This window comes from Mesocricetus auratus, unplaced genomic scaffold (genome assembly GCF_017639785.1).
Source record: "Mesocricetus auratus isolate SY011 unplaced genomic scaffold, BCM_Maur_2.0 Super-Scaffold_100013, whole genome shotgun sequence".
NCBI lineage: Eukaryota > Metazoa > Chordata > Mammalia > Rodentia > Cricetidae > Mesocricetus > Mesocricetus auratus.
In genome coordinates this window covers 27593889-27614309 of record NW_024429196.1, presented here as the reverse complement: position 1 = coordinate 27614309, position 20421 = coordinate 27593889, and the positions used below count along the sequence as shown (strand labels likewise).

General features: G+C 50.2%; 1 protein-coding gene across 3 annotated transcripts in view; it reads left to right on the top strand.

The window, feature by feature from the left end:
- The first annotated feature begins 209 nt into the window (after positions 1-209).
- Gata3 (GATA binding protein 3) overlaps positions 210-20421 on the top strand; it is a 30024-nt gene continuing 9812 nt past the window's right edge. Inside the window, exons 1-4 of one of the 3 annotated variants that reach the window (XM_040755530.1) lie at positions 210-375; positions 9787-10430; positions 12679-13215; positions 18729-18874. In XM_040755530.1, the coding sequence (XP_040611464.1) occupies positions 10193-10430; positions 12679-13215; positions 18729-18874 (921 nt within the window). In that variant the 5' untranslated portion in view covers positions 210-375; positions 9787-10192. Of the gene's footprint in view, positions 376-9193; positions 9422-9786; positions 10431-12678; positions 13216-18728; positions 18875-20421 lie in introns of those variants that run through there. The other 2 variants (XM_013114621.3, XM_013114620.3) reach the window with 2 other exon arrangements.

Here is a 20421-nt window from a genome sequence, read left to right as displayed (position 1 = left end):
CAACTCTCTCAGTTTCACACACCTCTGATGTGCGGTTTGTGTGTTTGCAATGGGGAGGGGGATGCTATTAGTTCCCTCCCTCTTTCTTCTTCCCTCCCCCTTCTCCCCACCCCTTTGCAACCCGGAAGAGCTCTGCTGTCTACAGTGAGCCAAGGAAGGCAGAGGGGAGGGGGCTCTTAGCAAGGATTCACATCAGCCAGGTTTTACCTCTGGCTGGGAGCCTGACTGCCAGGCAGTGAAGCAGCTGCAGACTAGGACTGCGGCGGGAGCTTCGGCAACAGCGGTGAAGTCTGCCTGTCATTTCTACCTTCAGATCTCCAGCAAGTCGGGTGGAAAAAATAAAAAACAGCTGGCCCTCAGGAGAGAGCTGCCCAGGTCAGTGAGTACGTAGTTCTCTTCCTTTCTTCTGTTCTCCTTCTCCCGGCTCCACGTGCAGAGAATTAAGAGGAGGTCTCCCCCGTTGGGGACAGCTGCCTCTGGAAGAAAGTGAGCTAGACCCAGTCCTTTATTGTTCTTTCTGGTCACTGAAAATCTTTGGCTGTCTGCGGTGACCTTGGGTGATCATGGAATGGGAGTCTGCGGATGTCCTTGTTTGGATGAGGGGGCTAGTGGTTGCATTTGGGGTGCAAAGAAAAATTGAACAGAAAAAGATGCTTGGGAAAGGGCTCCAGATAGGTGCTTTTCACCACACGGAGAACAGATGACTAAAGGAAATAGCCCATCTCCTCAGGAGCCTTCACCAAGGGTGGCCGCAGTGTCCAAGTGTCAACTCCACGTTTATTTTTCTCTGCTTATAAGTGTATGTTTAGGCTCATTGTCTCTGAATATCATTTAAGAAACAGATGTTCACTGTGAGACAAAGTTCCCCTCGGGGAGCTGGTGGTTGGTAGTTGTGCTTGCTTACAGAAGCACCCTGAGGTAGATGAGAAAACCACAGAGGGTGACCAGGGTTGCATGGAGTGAGATGGGTGGAGGGGTGCGATTGGGACTTTCTCCCGGGACATCAGACTTACAAGATTCCACTCAGAAATATATGTGTGTCTCCCCCCCCCACCCCGCCAAATAGATAATGTAAAAATGCAAGGAAAGTCTGGTGGATCTGAGTGGAGCAGTTGTTCTAAAAGTGTTATTTCTTTAATAGACAACCTGACAAGTGCAGTCAGAATGAAGTAATCTTGTCTGCTGCATCCTTTTGGGCTTGAGTTTATTTCCCATAGTTCTTGGTCATCTCCTTATAGACCACAACAGGACCCTGAAATCATGGTTTGAGAGACTCAGAACTCTGAAGGGACAGATAATGAAGACAGCCTTTCTTCAGCCCATCCACTCTTCAGTAGTGGTAGTGGTGGCCTGATACCTCCAGTAACACATTGATGTTCAAGGAATGTCAATCAGTCAGGTTGAGTGCATTCAGGTATTTCTAAAAAGATGCTTGGCTGCCCAAGATCCAAGATGCTTTGCTGTTTGTGCGGGAGAGGTCTTCCCATAAAGTGGTTTCACCACTCCCAAGAATAAAAATGTTCTCCACCAGTTTGAACTAGGTTCTGATAGACCAAGACTGTAGGTATAGGTTGTTGATTGCGTGTCACGTTAGGATTTAGCCGAAGGCCCAGCTTTCACGGTTCAAGCCAGTGGCTCAGTGAGGCCTAAGGTTCATTGCATGAGAATACAACAGGGCTTAGAGAATGCCATGCATGATAGCAGTCTAGATAGACTGTCGTTTCCAGCAGCCCCTGATTGCCCAGTCCTTTTCTGTTACAATCCAAAGCCTGGACACAGGGCACTCCGCATTTTCCTTTATTTACTCTTTTACCTCTGCCTTCTTGGCAGGAAACGTATGGGGTGAGTGTCAGGCAGAGGTACAGTGAAGGGATGGGTACAAGCATCCGGGCAGACAGATCCCTCCTGTCGGTTTGCCAATAGCCCAAAGCCACACAGAAAGGCCCAGGGAAGGTGCAAGTATGTGGGAGTCCCAAGGCTTCCATCTCCTTCGGCAATTTGTGTCCCCATAGTGAGGAGTGAGATAGAGAAATAAAGATTCTGACACTGAGTGGGACAGAAGGGGGAGACCTTCTGTTCTTTAGCCCTAGGCTGTTTTAACGGTCTCTAGGTTACGCTGGAGGATGGTTTTATTCTTGGTGTCTAAGCCTTTTCACACTTGAGTGTTTGTTCCTTTTCAGGTATGTCTTTGTGTGCCAATCCAATATTTCTGATCACTCCCTCCGCACACCACTAATGGTTGGAATACCCAGGGAGACTTATTAACTGTGGGGAGGGAGTACCCTGTACTTCTTGCTGTGTCGACCGGGACTAGGGTGCTGTTGGGTGAGTGCACAGTCAACTTGACTGAGGAAGATTAGCCAGGTGCTCTACCCCCGGGGTTTGTGGGGGAGAGGGGGTCTGCAAGCAGCTAGTAAGCACGTGCATGGTCTGCTGGTTGTTTTATTTTATGTAACAAATTGCTGAAGCTCACGAGGTGGCAGGCTCTGGGGAGGTGCCCAGCAAGCCGGGGACCAGGGCCTGAGAGTCGCAGGCAGGCAGCAGGCAGATAGCAGCCCCAGTCAAAGAGCCGGTGATGCCGGGGGAAGTCTTGGTTTTGCACCTCTGAGCCCAGGCATACTCAGTCTTTTCTATGGGGTAGCCAGCTCGTTCAATGATACTAAGGATTCTGTGCTTTTTAAAAGCCATCCTCTGCTTTCCTCAGGATCCGAATCTCATCTCTTTCGGCCGTTCCCCTGCCCCCCCATCTTTGCTGTAAGTACCCCACAGCCCTCCCTGGGCTTCAGCCCTCGTCCTCGGTGGATTGTCCACCAACAATCGGCATTCCAGTTCCTTAGGCTAATCTAGAGATGTAAAAGTCCAACATCTCTAAGATACAGCCCGTTTTCTCCTCTTGAAACCACCAAAGCGCAGGAAAAGAGTAAGCTGAAGCAGGCGGGGACTGGGGAGAGCCTCAACCAGTCGGGGGTGGGGGGCCAGGACCGTAATGAGGCAGGTGACTAAAGATGGCCCTCCCCAGTCTCATATATCTTTTTTAAGACCAAGAGGCCTGTGTTCAAGAGGTCGAACCACTTGGCTCCGGATTTTCTTGGATGCCGGGCAGAATCCTGGGTGCTTCAAAGGTGGGGCCTGGAGCTTTCCTGGGAGCAGACTGGGTCTAGAAGCGCTGAATCTTCCACTAAAAATTAGTGATGCTCCGGGTCAGGGGAGCCGTTGCTGGGTCCTGCGCTTCCCAATGGGTCACCCGCATCCCTTCCTCTTTCCCACGGTTTCTAAGCCTCCAGGGCTAGGACCCGGGGAGAGCTGAAAAAAAAAGTGCACACTTTTCTTTTTAGGGTGAGTTCTTTCTCTTTCTACTGTAGGTGAAGGTACCCCAGTCACCATCCCCCCAAGTGTGCTTTGTTCTATTCGAAAGCAGAAATCCCGGTCTTCTCCTTGTCCACCAGGACCTTTCCGCTTCGCTTTTACCTACTTATTTTTTAAAAAATAAATCACGCTATAATCGGGGGTTATCTCAAGCGTGGGGGCGGGGAGATAGTAGTGGCTGAGGGAGGACCAGAATCCGTGGAAGATGAAGGTGTAGGCTGGGAGCGGAGTGCGAGGGTAATCGCCCAGAGCATCTCTCCTCTCATAGACTCTCCACGGCGTTCGCTGTTCCTCCCGGCCTGGGCGGCTTTGCTGCTGTGATAGATGAATGAGCAAAACAGAAAAGAAAGAAAGAAAAGAAGAAGAAGAAAAATCAAACCGTATAACCAAATCAGTGGCTCATTTGGCTTGGAAGATGGACCTCAGACCCCGGGGCGGGTGGGCGTGGGAGCCGGGAGATCTGTGGGTGCACAGCCTTTTCATCCAAGTTCTCATGGGTCCTCTCTCCCCCTTCCCCGCCCCTCTGCCAAGACCCTCGCGTGGCCAGTGACTTTTAGTGTCTTTCTCTGTATCACAAGTACCCTGTTCATTCTTTTAATTGGAAAAGGGTCTCTGTTGATGAGCAGGCAGCCTCAGCCAGCTTGGCCCATTGCCTGACTCGTTTCCCACCATGTTTTGATTTTGCTCTCTCCCTCTCTCTCTCTTTTTTTCCCTCCGGCATTTCAGCTCAAGCGGGGGGGGGGGAGGGAAACACGATGAAAGCTATAGTGATACGCAATATGTGTTTAACCTGTGAGGTCCGGGTCGCCGAGGCGAAGCAGCCTCCCCAGCCGTTGCGTCCGCTCAAGCCAGGCTGGTCGGTGGCGCCTTGGGGCTGTGTCCCCGGCATAACCCTCCAGCCCTGCAGCCAGAGAACTGTTTATACAGCTTTACCTGTACTATTCTCGCATCCAGTAAAAATCCTCGCCCGGCCTGGGTAACCTAATCCGGAGGCTAAAACGGAGGAGGGGTAGTGGGTCTAGCTCCAGAAAAGGAGGTGTGTTATGCGACTCAAGCAGGGGTCTCTCCTTTGCTCCTCCCCCGATTGGGAAGGTAATTCGGATTTGGTTCGAGGAACCGAGGCGGGGATGTAGGATTTAGAAAGGAGACGTGGATTCATGTCCCAGCCTTCCCGGCTTTTTCCCCTTAAACAGGCACTGTGGATTGATGCGACGACCGCAGCTCCAACCCACGCTCCAAGAAGGAACAGTAGTCCGGGGGGTGACCAGTGGGGACTAACAAGACCAAGGACGAGTCTCCCTCCGTGACCTACTAGGGGCAGACCTGGCGTCCCTCGCCTTTCTTTTACAACTCCCGTGCCTTAAGACAAAATGATCAAGGAACCGAACCGGTACCTTCACAACCAGACCCTCCCAGTTATCCCCGGCCTGTATCACAGCGCCCGGGTCGGGACTGCAGCGTGCACAGAATCGAATTAAACGCATCTTGGTGGTTATTGTCTCTCGCTAATTGCTTCAACAATGGCCACTGTTAAAACGAATATACCCAATTAAAGGCCCCAGAGCCGTCGCCCTGGGTTCTCGCCACCGTCCTGCTTCCCTAGTCCGAGGCTTTGCAGACCTCCAGGTTGTGAACCGCATTGGTAAAGTGGCGCCGGCGCTGGCCTGGATACCTCTGGCCTCCACTTCCTTCCCAGACGCACAGCAACCACGGTCTTTTCACTTCGTTTTTCTTGATTGATGGCATCCAAGGAAGATTGGTAGAGCTGGAATGAGAAGGGACGTTTTCCCTAGTCTTCGCCTCGCCGGGGCCCGAGGCTGTGCATTCAGTTTCTGACTTTCGGTGCTGCTCTTAGCTCTTCCCCGACCTCCCAGCCCCGCAGGTTCCGGGCTTCACTTCAGTCAGTAACCGCGCCCTCAGGTCCGCCCAGGCCGGCCGGCGCCGTTTCTCTTTGGGGGGGGGGGGGGAGGGACAAAGCAGTACGGCCCCGCTCCGCTTCGTTCTTCAGCCTGCAAATATTTGCTGCCTCTAGGAGAATCCTACTATTCCGCTCGCGCTCCGCTTGCAAAGTCCTTAAGTAAACACACTCAAATGACTGCCCTAGGCATTCCGAGGCACGCTCTCTACCCTTGCCCAGGATTAGTAACTATAGTACTTCGACCCCCAAGCTTCGGCTTTGCTGGTCACTCTCTGGAGGTCGGTGCTCAAACCCCAAGGTAGCATCTTTCCGCATCTCGGCCCCGCGGAGCTCGCCTGGCTTCTCTCAGAGTCAGGCTCGGGTGGGTGACGAAAGTTGTGTGGATTTCTACCTTCTGGATTTGTGGCCCAGTCACCTTCAGCTTCTTTGCAATCGGGGCTTCCAAATTCTGAAGGGGACAGACTGTGCCTGCTACCAGAGGGGATGGGGTCTCAAAGCCCCAGTGAAGGCAAGTGGGAGGGACCTGAAGATGGACTGTGTGTGTGTGTGTACACGCGCGTGTGAGCTGGAGGTATCCCTGCTTAATCCAAGCATAGAGAAAGTCCATTTCTAACCCTTTCCCCAAGAGGGCACACATACCCTGCTCAACTTGACGCCTACATCAGCAGCCCAAGGCCTGGGGTTTTCAGATAGGCCAAATTGGTTCCGGTCACCCAACACACAACCCCAGGTCCCGGCTCCTTGGAGGGCTCTAGCAGAGCCTTCGCCTGCTCCGTTCCAGAATGCTGGGTACCCAGGCACCCAGATCCTTGGTCAGCCCCTTACCCTATTGAGGGAGGCCTCAGGAACTACAGGAGTAAAAGGCAGCGACAACATGCTCCTTGAAGGCTTTCTCTTGTCTTCCCCCCAGTCTCTCCAGATGCTCCTGGGGAAGAGGGGGAATGAGCAACAAGGGGCTCAGGCCCGAGGTGCCTGGGTGGCACCCTACGTCTTCAGGAGGGCGCTGAGGCGTCCCCCAACGAGACCCGGATCAGCTTTGTAGCTCCGGCAACTGAAGGATTCCGACCACCCTTTCCCTGCTTCCCTCGGGCCTCAAGCCCCCTCCCCTCCCCCGCCACCCGCCAGGGGAGGAGGAAGCCCGGCCTGCATTTGCGAACAAGGCGGGTCAGACCGGCGCCTGGCCTGGCCCAGACCCCCGGAGTCCGGCTCTCCGCCTCAGGCCACGCGCGCCGCAGCCTCTCTGGCCACGATCCCTTCCCCCTTCTTCCCGGTGGGTCCGGGAGCCGACCTCGGCCCTCCCTCCCCGGTATCCCTCTCCCCTCTTTTTCCCTCCCCCTACCCGGCTCTGTGTTTCTGACTCTGGGGCTGGGCCCGTGACGTCAAACCCAGTGTGGCGTCGGCGAGACTGGCCGGCGCGGGCCATCAAAAGAGCAACGTCCTCTTTCCCAATTACCCACTGTCAGTCCGGGAACAGGGGCGGACCGGCTGGGAATTACATGTTAAATACCCCCTACAGGCTGGCTCCATTACCCCGGGCATCCAGCCTCAGGCCCTCTACCCCTTTCTACCAGCCCTAAACTACCTCAGACCAGGAGGGGCCTTCTAGATGTTTTATTTTTCCAAGGGAGGGATTGTCCTCTGCATCCTAGGGTAGCTCCTCTAGTGATTGAATTAAAACGAATAATCCTCTCCATTCCCGCTACCAAACTTACTAGAGATGAGTCCTTACTAGGGAAGCCTTCCTTTTCAGGAACATTTCTTTTTTCAGGCTTTTAAACTAAGTTCTAAGCCGCATAAATTAACACGTTCAAGCCTTGGCGTCAGGAGCTTTGTTTCTCGTCTCGAGAAGAATTTCTTTTGCTCTTTTTTTTTGTTTGTTTTTTGACTTATAGATCTCGGTGCCCAGGACCAAAGAGTTAAAGCTTACTTTTGAGGGTTTTTTTTTCTTTTTCTTTTTTTTTTTTCTCGTAGCTGTGAACTAGGGTCAAGCTGACTGGTGTCCCACAGAACTCACCAGTGACACAGGAACACTACTCTTTTTTTTTCTTAACTTCCATCCTTAATCTTAATCCCGGGCCTCTTAGCAAAAATGTGTGTGCGGTCCTCTCTGCTTGTTTATGGAGTGGTTTCCGGCGAATGTTAGACAGCAACTAAATAATTAAAAGGTTTTGAGAGCGCCGTGAGCTGGATGCTGGCAGCTTGATTGGCCCAGGAGAGATGAGTTGGTCAAAGAGAGAAAGTAAAAATCGATATTCTAAGACTGGGTCGCCTCATAAACGCGAGACCAAGGTGTGCAGGATAAACTCAGAAGGGAAATTTATTAAAAAAAATAGGTATCTTCCTATTTTGTATTTAGAAATTCAGCCTTGGTTTTGAACGAGGAGTCAAGGGAAGGTCCAAACCCAAGCCCACTGGGCATATTTCCAAATAAATTTTACTTGTCTTCTTCAAGGGTTGTGCTTTAAAAGAACGCACCCCCCCCCCACAGCTTCAAGGTAGACACTGATGCTTTTTCTCCACAGTAGGACCGGAGTAATTTAGAACTTTTTAGGAAGGGCTGGAATCGAAGTTTTGCCTTGGTGAGAAATTTTAAGGAGTAAAGTAATGGAGAGGGAATGACGCCTTCAATACCAGTAACCCTCCAAGCGAAGCTCTTTGTCCAGGAAGATGGAATGCAATCACCTTTTGTACACTGCCCTGGGGTGCACCCGAAATCTTTTCCCGCCGGACCTTGCAGGTCCGGGCTGTGTTTTTGGGACCCAGGCTGCAGAAATCTCAACGCCACTAGGGGATGCAGTGACTCAAAAGACCGAACAGGGCCGCAGAGGTTGAAGCCCGTGGGGCGGGGCGACTGCGGCCCGGTCATGGTCTCGCCCAATGATTGGCCCTTACAATGGTCCCGCCCTAGTCAAGCCCCACCCCCTCCACAGGGCGTCTTGCCGTGGCTCTCCCAGAGTCAGAATGCTGCCCACCCAGCCGACCCCGGCCCTGAAACCTACAAAGTCCAGGGAGGTTGCTGGGGTCCCACCTAGGAGGTCAGGGTTAGGGTCTGTGGAGGGGACCGTTTTTCTCGGATGGAAGGCAGAATAAGTAGGGCCCCGAGCTGGGCGAAGGGAAAAGTTAGGCCACCCGAGTAAAGATCAAGTCAGTTCTACACCGTATTTCGGGGAACCAGTGAGCCTAGGTCTCGCCCACCCGGCTTTCCATGCACCAAGTTGTCACTCAAGTCAAAATCACACATCGATTATATCATTTGATGTTAAAATGACAGCTGCAACAGCTGACGCTGTTGACACTGGTGAGGTTTGTGAAAGTAAGCATGGACCATAACAAAAATAATGCGGGCGTCCGAATCAAAGCCCAGGTCCTTTGCGCGATTCATCAGCCTGCGGGGAAACTGGTTCGGGAAGCAAATCTTCAGTTACTTTGCCATGAAACTTTTCTGATCAGTTTTACATGCACATAGCCCCCAAGTTAATATAAACTGAAAAATACTGTGGCTTGAATCCTAGTTTCAAAGTTTGCTCATTTTAAGGAAATATGGAAACTAGCTTTATGAATGGGGCGGCGGGGTTTCAGTGGTACGGAATAATCTTCTGAGCACGAATGAATCGGCTCTGCTACATTTAAAGGGCCAGAGCGCGAATTCCCTCCAGCCTGTCCCCTCCGCCCCAAGCCCCTGCCGGCCTCGCCCACCCTGCCCGCGGCCCCTCTGCCCTAGGCGGCCCTCGGCGGCGCCCCTTTCCGGTCAGTGAAGGGGCGGGAGGAGGGGCGGCGGTGTGAGGGGGAAGGGGGCGGGGGCGGGGGTGAAGTCCTGGAGCGGGTTTGGGTTGCAGTTTCCTTGTGCTGGGGATCGTGTGCCCTCCTGCCAGAGTCAGGCTCCTCCCCCTCGGCGCGGATGACACTAGAACCTCCTTAAGTTGCGTCGCGCCACAGCTGTCTGCGAACACTGAGCTGCCTGGCGCCGTCTTGATACTTTCAGAAAGAATGCATTCCCTGTAAAAAAAAATACTGAGAGAGGGAGAGGGAAAGAGAGAGAGAGAGAGAGAGAGAAGGAGAGACTGAGAGAGCAAGACATAGAGAGCTACGCAATCTGACCGGGCAGGTCACACGCCTCCTCCTCTCCTTGTTACTCAGGTCGGTATTGTGACTTTTTTTTTAATCTCCCTCCCTCCACTTAGAGGAACTTTTTACTTTGTGTGTGTGTGTGTGTAAACTTAAGCTCAGCTTTCTTCTTTTGGAGGATTTGTCGTGGTTGGAAAGATCCTGGGGCCGGTGTCCTCCAGGGAGGACTTGTCCCCAAGTTTTAATTGCTTAGTCAGTCCCGGGCTCCTGCGAGATGTGCTAGGGAGCTTGGCTTCCTTTCCCGCCGGGTCTTCGCGTGCTTGTGCACGTTCCCGGTGAGTCGGCCCTGCGGGAAGCTCGAGGAGACCTAGTGCCCTCCAGAATCTCAGGTGTTCAAGTACTTACGGCTCATCCAGGTCTCCTTCTCTCCTTTGCAGGTGACCGGAGGAGCAACCGTCTCTGAGCTCCAAGGAACCAGTGCGCAGTGTGGCCACACTTGGATTCCAGCGTCATTTCTTCTTTTTTTCATTTGGCCTCTTCACCGCTTCTACTTTTTTTTTTTGGGAGGGGGTCTCCCTCTTCCTTCCACCCTCCCTTCCTTTTTATTTCTTTATTTGCTTTTTCTTTTTTTTTTTGTCAAATTATCCCACAAAGATTTTTCTTCCCTCCCTAATCCTCTTTTTTTGCTCACCTTTCCTATCCACTTCGCTACAAACAAACCATTAAACGACCTCTCTCCCGGGCCTCCGACGGCAGGAGTCCTCGGACCTCCCAGGCCGACAGCCCTCCCTCTATCCGCGAGGGTTCCGGGCCCGGCGAGAGGGCACGAGCGTAACCGAGGACATGGAGGTGACTGCGGACCAGCCGCGCTGGGTGAGCCACCACCACCCCGCGGTCCTCAACGGGCAGCACCCGGACACGCACCACCCGGGCCTCGGCCACTCGTACATGGAGGCTCAGTACCCCCTGACGGAAGAGGTGGACGTGCTTTTTAACATCGATGGTCAAGGCAACCACGTCCCGTCCTACTACGGAAACTCGGTCAGGGCTACCGTGCAGAGGTATCCTCCGACCCACCACGGTGAGTCTACCTGGGTGCAGGGACCCTCTCAATCCGCTCATGTTTTCCTGGGTCCGGGAGACTCAGGCTGGGCAGAGGCAGCGAAAGCCCCTAAGTGTGTCACTAGCTCATTAAAAAAAAAAATTGGGGCCCGGAAATGGGCGAGGAAACAGAGTCGCTCGTTGGGAGAGTGTTTTTTAAAAAGAGTGCAGCAGGCGCCTCTCTTAGCCGGTGTCACTTGGGCCAGGCGCTCACCTGGCAGGCGCCTAGATGTAGCCTGGTCCACACGCTGTAGATTTTGCAGCCGGGATATCTCAAGCTGTGCCTGCAGGCGCCGCGCCGAGCCTTTCAGGCCGGGCAACTGTGCCGGCCAGGCCGGCCAGGCAGGCCTGGACCTGGGCTCCACTGAAGGACTTCCAGCTTCTAGCTATTTGGTGGAAGGGGTCTTTCGCTAGAGCCTTGCAATTTGTTTCTCCTTTTATATTTTCAGAAAGGCCCAAACACATGCATTTATTTTTACTTTCTTTGGCTTTCCCCCAAAGCTAGTGTATTTGGGTTTTAGGCAGATTTCTTACCTACTGGTGGCTTGAGGAAGAAAATCTGGTGGTTGACACGGTATAAAGGGGGAAAGCCTTAAGTTAAAGAGAAGTCAAGTTTGCTTAGACTCCCGATTACACAGAATTTTCCTACTTCTTTACTTTTAGGTTGTTTAATGCCAGCAACCCTGGCCTTATTTTCTCCTCGGCCTACAGTACTTCCTATAGGCTCCTCGGAGAAGTAGGATACACATCAAAGTTTCTTTTTAAGTAGGAGCCTTTCCAGTTGCCTCCCCCAAATCATTCACTTTGAGAAGTTTAGGGGAGTTCTGAGGTTTTTAAAAAGGAAAAAGAAAGGAAGAAACCCAGCCTTATGTGGTTGGAACAGGGGACCCTTAACACCCCTCAGCTGTAAATTTGTGCTCAGAGCAAAAAATCTGAAGGACAGAAGATGTGAGGCTTTCTCAGTCAGCTAGGTCTGCTCAGGTCTCCCTGCTCATAGACCCTCTGGCCGCAGGCGTCCTCCGCCTTAGAGCCTCCGGGGTTTAAACAGTCATTTCTGCGGATGGGGTGCTCTTTGCTCTGGTTGTGTGCAGATAAGCAGTTAAGTGGAAATGAGGTAGATCAGACCTGATGTTATTTACTATACTACTTCCTGCATAAAAAGAACCTTAACCCTTGGCGTTCAAGAGAATTCTCTGTCTCTCTTGACTCCCCTCCCCTTCCTCTCACTTAAAATTTTAGTTTCAGTATTGCTCTTAAAGGTTGACAAGAATGTCAAATGGGGAAGCATACTGAATTGAGAGATCAATAAGAGTGCAGATTTGCACTTGCAGTTTAAAGATTCCCCTATCAGAGAGTATGGATGTGGATAACTCGGGAACGCCTTAAAATTGTGTATTTTCAGCAAAGGCCGCACTCTGTATATGAGTGAGTCACCCTTGGTTTAAAATGAGCACATAAACTGGAATTTTGTGTCTCAGGTGAAAATTCACATACTGCCCTAGTGAATAGGAAGTCTCCCGGGCCAAGGGGCTTGTTTTCTTTTCTTTTCCTATAAGATTGAGAAGGGTGAGGAAGGAAAATCCTTCAAGGGCTTGGACATTGAAAACTTCCTTACAGATTTCCATTGCAGGCCTTGGGAACCAGCTTTGCCAGTCCTAAGCAGGCATTAAACTTCTCTGAAATTAACTTTGAAATGCACCGTGCCTTCCTTGCATTAGGTGTTGGGAGCTGGGCCTCTCCCTAGGGTTGAGGAGTGGAGTAGTCCACTCCATCCTTCAGGCCCCATCATTCACACTGACTCTTATCAGCCTGCTTGGGATTAAGTCTGCGGAGGGAGAATCAGGGCCATTGAAAGAAACCAATAAATCAAGGCAGGTTCTAGAGAGAGATCCCAGGAAATCTGGTTTAGTGTGTATTTGGACAGGACAAATAAGCCATGGAACCTTTCTCCACGTCCTTGCAACTCCTCTGGAGTATTCGGAGCAGGCCTTTCGTTTTAGATTTGATGGGTGTGGACAGGGTCTGCTTCCACGTCGAGGCGTGTGGGCCGGGTACTCTTGGAACCACGGAGATTAGAGTAGTCTTGAGTTCTTTCACGGTTGGGCCTGGAGGTTTGCTGACTGGGAGGTTGGGGGCACTCGGGGTAGAATTTCCAGGTGTGTCTGAGGGCAGCTCTCAATGCGGTTCTCTTTTTCTCTCCTGTTCCCCTGCTACCGCTGGCGTCGCAGGGAGCCAGGTGTGCCGCCCCCCTCTGCTGCATGGATCCCTGCCCTGGCTGGATGGCGGCAAAGCCCTGAGCAGCCACCACACCGCCTCGCCCTGGAACCTCAGTCCCTTCTCCAAGACATCCATCCACCACGGCTCCCCGGGGCCGCTGTCCGTCTACCCTCCGGCCTCATCTTCTTCTCTGGCCGCAGGCCACTCCAGTCCGCATCTCTTCACCTTTCCGCCCACCCCTCCGAAGGATGTCTCCCCAGACCCGTCGCTGTCCACCCCGGGATCGGCCGGCTCTGCCAGGCAAGATGAGAAAGAGTGCCTCAAGTATCAGGTGCCGCTGCCTGAGAGCATGAAGCTGGAGACATCCCACTCCCGAGGCAGCATGACCACCCTGGGAGGGGCCTCGTCCTCAGCCCATCACCCCATCACCACCTATCCGCCCTACGTGCCCGAGTACAGCTCCGGACTCTTCCCGCCTAGCAGCCTGCTGGGAGGATCCCCTACGGGGTTCGGGTGTAAGTCGAGGCCCAAGGCGAGATCCAGCACAGGTAAGCGCCGCCTCCACCCTTGGGAATCTCTCTTTTGCTCCCTCCTACTTCCTCTACATCCAGGTCAAGGCAAAAGGGGGCCTTCCTTCCTTCCCTCAAAAAAGAAAAAGAAAAAAAAAAAAAAAGAAAAAAGAAAGAGAAAAAATGGGGGTTTCTGGGAGGCCTGCAGGTACCCCCCAGTTCTTCGGAGATCTGTTTTCTGTTTTCTTCTATTCTTCCAGCCTGGGAACAATGTGTCTTAGCTCCTATTGACTTAGGCTGCAGAGGGGAAGTGTGAGCTGCTTGAGCCTCCCCCCCCCCATCCCAGTGAGCTGGGAAAGGAAAAAGACACAAACAAATGGATGCCCTTTCCTCCTGCCTGCTGAGGGACTTCTGGATTCTACCGCCAACCTTTAGTTTCCAAGACCAAATGGAAGGCCCCAAGAATAAATCTGTAGTGTTTAAAGCTAAAACGAAACCTCCTCCAACCTAAACAAACACAGGTCCCTCCTATGACCCCTTTGGCCCCTGTCAGTCGGACTGTTCCTCTTCCCTTCCCTCAGAGAGGGTCACTGGGGCTATAGCCAAGGACTGTCCTTTATAGAGACACATATAAATAAAGCGTGTGACTCTGTCACTTGGGAAGGAGGTAGGCACTTTGTAAAATCCGCAGGCTTCGCATGGAAAAAGGACTCTTAGTTGAACTTCTGAGGGCCGGAGGTGGTTCCTAGTGGGGTGCAGAGCTAAAGGAACATCAATTGTCCCTTGCATAGTTCCCTTGCCTACAGTGGATTTTGGAGTATTCAGGGTGAACAGGGCCTCCAATTCCTGGAGTTGGTTGGAAGCCAGGTCTGGTAGACAGAAAGGCTGAAAAAGACTCTGCAGGTGAATGCTTCTGCTTCCTCTGTGGCTTCCCTTTCCCTCAAAAGCAAACTGTGTTTTCCAGCACCCTGAGAGGTTTATTCTATCGAGGTCATTCAGGGAAAGCATACGCAGGCAGAATTTTTCTTTGCTTTAGAAATAAGACCAGTTCATTCTCAGTCTGTGGCTACTCGGAGCATTTCAGTCAAAGGAGAGTGATCAGACTGAAGTGTAGTTTTAGAAAGGATTTTGTGAAGGCTCTTACGTCTGCTAAGTTGTGCTCATTTCAGAGTGGGTCATTCCAACTAAACAGATTGCATTAAAAAAAAAAGCAATGATTAAAAAAAAAGAATCAGTTGTCTGTAAAGGGCTGGTTGAGCAGTCTTCAGACCACGCTTAGGTTTGGAAGACCTCAGAGGGAGGAGGGTGCAGCGAGCCCAGTGACCAGGAGATCATTTTCAGGGTTTTCCTTTCTCTCTTTCTTCCTTTCTTTTTTCTTTTTTTCCCAGGGTGACATTCACTCTGACTGCCTGAGCAGGACTGTCTCTATTTAGTTGATATGTTTTAGCTAATCCAATTATTTTCAGACGGCTGCACGCGACAGTTGCATTGTTTATCCTGGGCCAGGAACTTTAATAGAGTCCGGATGCGGTTAGGCTGACAGAAAAACTCAGACCTGCTTGTTCAGTACATGAAAGTAGGCAGGAGGGAGAAGGAGGTAGGCTCGTTGCTAGAGTCAAAAAGAAAGCTAGAGGAAGAGAGAGAGCTGAGAGGGAGTAAATGTGGTCTGCTAAGGTGCCTGGGCAAGAACGGGGCTTGTGGGGAGTGGAGGCGCTGGCCTAGAGAGAGAAAAGGACTGGTAGCCTCCAATCCGTGCTTCTGGAGGGCTGAAGTCAAGGAACGAAGGCTGTGTGTTTTGAGGTTGCAATGGGGTTTAAAAACAAAGCAAAACAAAAATTCTCAGTTCTGGTGGGGCTCTGAGGTCAGGAAAGCGCCGGGTCTGAGGCTGATGTGGTGGCTGTGGGGAGGGGGGGACTCTGACTTTCCAGAAGACTTTATTTCTGTGCCCTCATTTCCATGCTTCTGTTCCATCTCCTTAGGCTTGCACACTTTCTGTTCTTGGCCTGATCTTTCTCTCATCTCTTTCCTTAAGCTTGTGTGTGTGGGGTGGGGGTGGGGAGAAACAGGACAGTACTAGGTTTTCTCTAAACCAGAGCCAGGAATACCTGTGTCTGTACTTTATTTATTTATTTATTTTGGTGAAGGAGTGAAATTTGACTTTTTACTTCCTCCTTCTTACCCGTTTCTCACAGTCATAAAAACCAAGAGTGGCATACCTGGTCTGCAAAGGACATGGGACTTTTGGAGTGTAGAGGGAAGTTTCTAGAAGCTCTCAGAATGCAGAGGGTGGACTAGTGGGAATTCTTGTAGCAGGTATTCTCTTAGGTTTATTTCCCTTCCCCCTTTTCTCTTCGCATCCCCCCTCCCCTTCCCTTCTCTTCCCTCTTCACCCTGTCCCCCCATTCCTTTCTCTTTCCTCTTTGCAGATGCATTTATTGGGCGAGACAGAAAAGAGATGCAGATCAGGGCTGTTGCTGTGCTTTGGAGAAACGGTTGAGGCTGTGGTCAGTGCTTGCATTGCTTTCTTGATGTCTTTGCTTTCGGTCTGGGATCTATCTTTGTGAACAAAAGACAAAGCTGCTGCTGTTGCTTTTATTTTTCCCCAAAGGGTCATTTTTCTCAGTTTCCCTGATCACTTTTTGGATGTGGGTACCTCCTTCCACTCTCCTGAGAAAAATAGCTGACCCGCCTTCTGCTCCTACACAGCCCAGGCTCAGAGTTTCAGTCCGAAACCCAAGGGGCATTTGAAAATGGCTGTTGAATGTCAAGAGGCCTCACCGCTCTGTGGTTCTTGTCACCTAAGAGAGGTGTCTGCCTGGCAGCTCACAGCAGACAGCAGACGGGGAGAGGCAAGAGGAAGACAGAAAGCAGGAGAGCGGGGCCCTCCATTAGGAAAATTGGCTGTGTGCTGAAGTCGCAGTAGAGGCAGGGAGAAATGAAAAGAGAAAAGCCCACGCAAGGCAAGGCAGTAGAAACTTGTGGAGTGAATCAAGACAGAAAATGTCTGCAGCGTGCAGGGCTCTGCCTGAGAGCAACCATCGTGGTGCTTTCTGCTTTCAGGACCCTCTGAAAAGGAAGTTGTCTCCCTCCTACCTGACAAAGGAAAGGAAATCAGCCTGGCCACAGGCTGGGAGATCCCCTCAGCGCCAGCCAGGGTGCCTAGGCATTCACCCTGCTCAGGGCAGCAACTTGCTATCTTTCTGCTGTGCCTGGTGCAGGCAATGTGTAAGCAGCAAGTTTTGCTATGCCTTTCTGCTCAGTGCTTCTGCAGGGAAGGGGACCTAAATGCACAGACAGGGTAGAAAGCAGGCCTTGGCTGGGCTAGGGCCCAGACTGTCTCCCAGCATTCGAGCTGTGGAAGTTGTAGACACTTGGGAAGCCAAAACAGCAAGGCCTCCTGGCCATGGCTCTACAGCGGGTACCTCCTTACCCACCCAGTCATCCCTTCAGCTTCTCTACATCCACTGGTCATATCCCATCAGAGTTTGGACCCACGTGAAAATCATTTGAGTATGACACACTCTAGGACCTTTGAGGAATCAGGAAAAGTTAATCGAGTTCCTACCAAAGTACCTTTGACTAGATGTATGAGTTTTTATATCTAATCCCAGGGATTCTAGGACAGCAAGGTAGAGTTCTCTATAGACCCTACGCTAAGAGCTGTTTTGTAATCTGGATGAAAAAAATTGCTTAAATAATTTTTGAAATAGCAAGTTTACACACAGCCCCTGAGTAATGGTGAAGGTGTAAACGATATTTCTAATGTTTTCTGGCCACTGCTAGAGAGAATTGGAGTCAAATTGTGACGATGGTAATTTGTAAGAATTTATCCCTTGAGAAGGTGACAAGCCCACAGGTGTGAACACCCCTTGTTCCTTTGGTTTTGAAGTGGAGCTTTCCAAAAATCATTAGATCTTCTGTCTACCAAGGTAGACTTTGTTCATTTCCTGGGAAGCGGGACTTCAAATGGCTCTTCTGGAGTTTCTTCCTTTACTTCCTTTGCCATTGATTAATCTTTCAAGACAAAGGGGTCCCCCTTTTAAGTGCTGAGGAGCAAATCCAGTGCCTTCTACATGCTAGGCAAATACTCTACTATCGTATCATGCTATAGTTTCAGTCCCCTCAAGGAAAACTTTGGGGCTGTTCTTCACCTTGAGTGTATTCCTCCTACTACCTTGACCCACCGCTGTGATGGCCAAGTTGAGTTGCCTGTTTTTGTAGGGGATTGGGCCTTCCACTTCCTCCTCAAGGTGTCGGAGGAACTAAGAACACCAGAGTATTTCTCCACACTCCCCAAAATGGAAGAGGTCCTTCTAGAAAGGCTCTTTCTCCCTTCCAGAAGGTAAAAAGAAGTCTCTTTGTCCACTTCCTGGGGATCCATTTCTACTGAGGAACTTTCTGGGAGTTGGGTCCCTGTCCTGATTCAGCCCTGGTTCTGGGAGTGAACAAACCTGGATGGACTGGTTTTCTGTTTGTTTATTTGTGGTTTTAGAAAAAGAGAAACTGCAGTTGGGCCTCAGTTAATGAGTGGACCTCCTTAACTAATTCTTCTCCCAATCTGTATCTGACTTTCATTCTATCCCTTCTGTTCTTTCCTCCGGCTTTTCTCCTCTTGCAGGTCTCCTGACTCAAGGCTTGTACTGTATTTTCTCCCATCAGTCCTTGGCTGGTCAGGCTGGGGCCAGAGTCTAACTTCAATCCTTCTAATAGCACTGGAAACCTGCAGGAAATGTGGTATTTTCTGGAGGGGAGGCTCTGAAAATAAGTTTGAGTCAGTCCTGCTGGGCCTTAATTGATGACTTTGCGACTAGGGGCACTTACAGTTTTATTGGAAGTAAAAAATGTGAAGTTCTAGCTACTCAATCAATCAGCCAATTGATCAATCTACACATCCATCTATTATCTGTTTATCTATCTAGCCATCGATTAATCTTTCCTTTCTCCCCATCCTAATCTCCATTATTGAGCCAATCTATGTAGACAGCCCGGTGACCAACTGGGTCACCGTTCCTTGCTTCATTTACTTTTCCTTCTGAGGAAAATGAAAGAAGTCTTTTGCTTTGTACACTGACTGTTCCACACTCCGAGTCCTCTTAGGGGAATGCTTTAAGTCTCCCTCCTTCCTTTTGGCTCTGTGTTCCTCACCAAGTGGGATGTGTCAAAGTCAAGGTTCTGCTACTCTTTACTCACCTGACGTCTGTTTGTAACAGGAAGACTTGTGTCAGACACAGAGTCATAACTCTGAAGATGGGTGAACTATTCCCCTGCCCAAATAACTTTGGAAATGCTTTTGTTTTATTTTCCCTTTTAATTTCATTGTGTGTGTGTGTGTGTGTGTGTGTGTGTGTGTACATATATGGAGGATATAAAACTACTTCTCGGTGTTGGCTGTCTCCTTACACCATGTGGGTCTCAGGGATGGTATTCAGGTTTGGCAGCAAGCGCCTTTACTCACTGAGGGATTTCGCAGACCCTTCCTCATAATTCTAAATGTTAGCTCCTTTTTGTATGCTTTCCTTCCATAAGTGACTTATCTGTGCTCTTGTTTCCAGAAGGCAGGGAGTGTGTGAACTGTGGGGCAACCTCCACCCCTCTGTGGCGGCGAGATGGTACTGGGCACTACCTTTGCAACGCCTGCGGACTGTACCATAAAATGAATGGACAGAACCGGCCCCTTATCAAGCCCAAGCGAAGGCTGGTAAGTTCTTGGGAGAATGGAACTCATCTTACTGTTTTGTGTTTTCCATGCTGTCTCTGGGCAGGATGGCTTTCTGCAGGAAATTGGCAGGACAGCTTAGAGCCACATCAGTTTGATTATGACAATTTTCTCTCCTTTCTTCCCTCTCTCCTTTTTACCTTTTCTCCCCCCCACCCCACTCCCCCTTTCCCTTTTCCTCCTTTTTTTTTTCAAATTAGACACAGAAAAAAAAACTACTTTTGTCTTTCATGTTTAAGTCACTTCTTAATTATTATAAGGATACTAGCTTATTGGTTCTTACACCTGAAACGTATTTCCCAGTAAAATAGACTTAGCAATGTTAGGACACTCAGTAATTGCTGTGTCACAGACAGAACCTTAACGTGGGGATGAACTATCCCAGGAACCATTTAGAACATACCCTGGAAGTAGTAGAAGGTTCTGAGGAAACAGCTCTAGGTCCAGGGCTGTGAATGAACCACTTTAAGACCGATAGACTTCAATGGTGTGACAGTGCACTCCTGTAATCCCAGAATTTAGAAGGTGGAGACACATGATCAGTAGTTCAAGGCTAGCCTCCACCACATGTAGAGTTTGAAGGTGGCCTGGGCCATGGGATTGATACTGAATTAACTGAATTTCAGACTCGGCCCTTGGTATTCTTCTGCTTCTTGATCTGAGACTTTGAGGACTTTGTACAGGTGATTTCTGAGGAAGTTTTGTGATTCCCGTCTTGACTCATGGGCTTATCTAGCCTTTGGTTTTATATATATATGTGTGTGTGTGTGTGTGTGTGTGTGTGTGTGTGTGTATGTACATATTTTAGCAACTACCCATAGGGCGATATTTTCTGGTTCTCATCATAGACACTTTCTTTTATTTCCTGAGCTTTTTGGTTATTAGGAATACCTGAGAAACCATGTATAAAAAAAACAAACAGGAGGCGCTTGTTTGTAAACTTGACTCTGAAACCTTGGGCCAGATTGAACGGCGATTTTATATAAGACAATAAGAGTTGTTGGCAGGGGCCAACTACCCACAGGCAATATCAAAATGTTGAATCTCACCAAGTGGAAGGGAAGACTTTCTCCATGCAGACTCTATGGGGGGGCAGGGAATAGAGCAGAAACAGAACAGATGAGACCCCCACTATTGCTTCCTTAAAACGTCATCTGTCTTCCCTGCTAGACAGCAGTGCAGTTTAACACCTTTACATCCTCTTTAGAAAAAGGAAAACTTTCTAGGGGTGGAAGTGCTCACACGACTTTAGTTTTTTTTCAATCTTAGATCTCGAGGCTTCATTCTATCTGATCTTTACGCCTGTCTCCAACTGTCTCAACACCGCCCCCCCCATCACCACACACACTTCTCATGCAGTTTGGGTTCTTTTTTTTTTCCCCTTTCTCTTATGTGCAGAGCTAACTTCCTAGGAAAAAGCTGCCGGATATCTGAGTTCTAGAGATAACTCATAAACAACAACTCAGCTTCTCCAACTTAAACATCAAGATGTTTAGACGGATCAGAACAAGAAGCACTAAAAAAAAAAT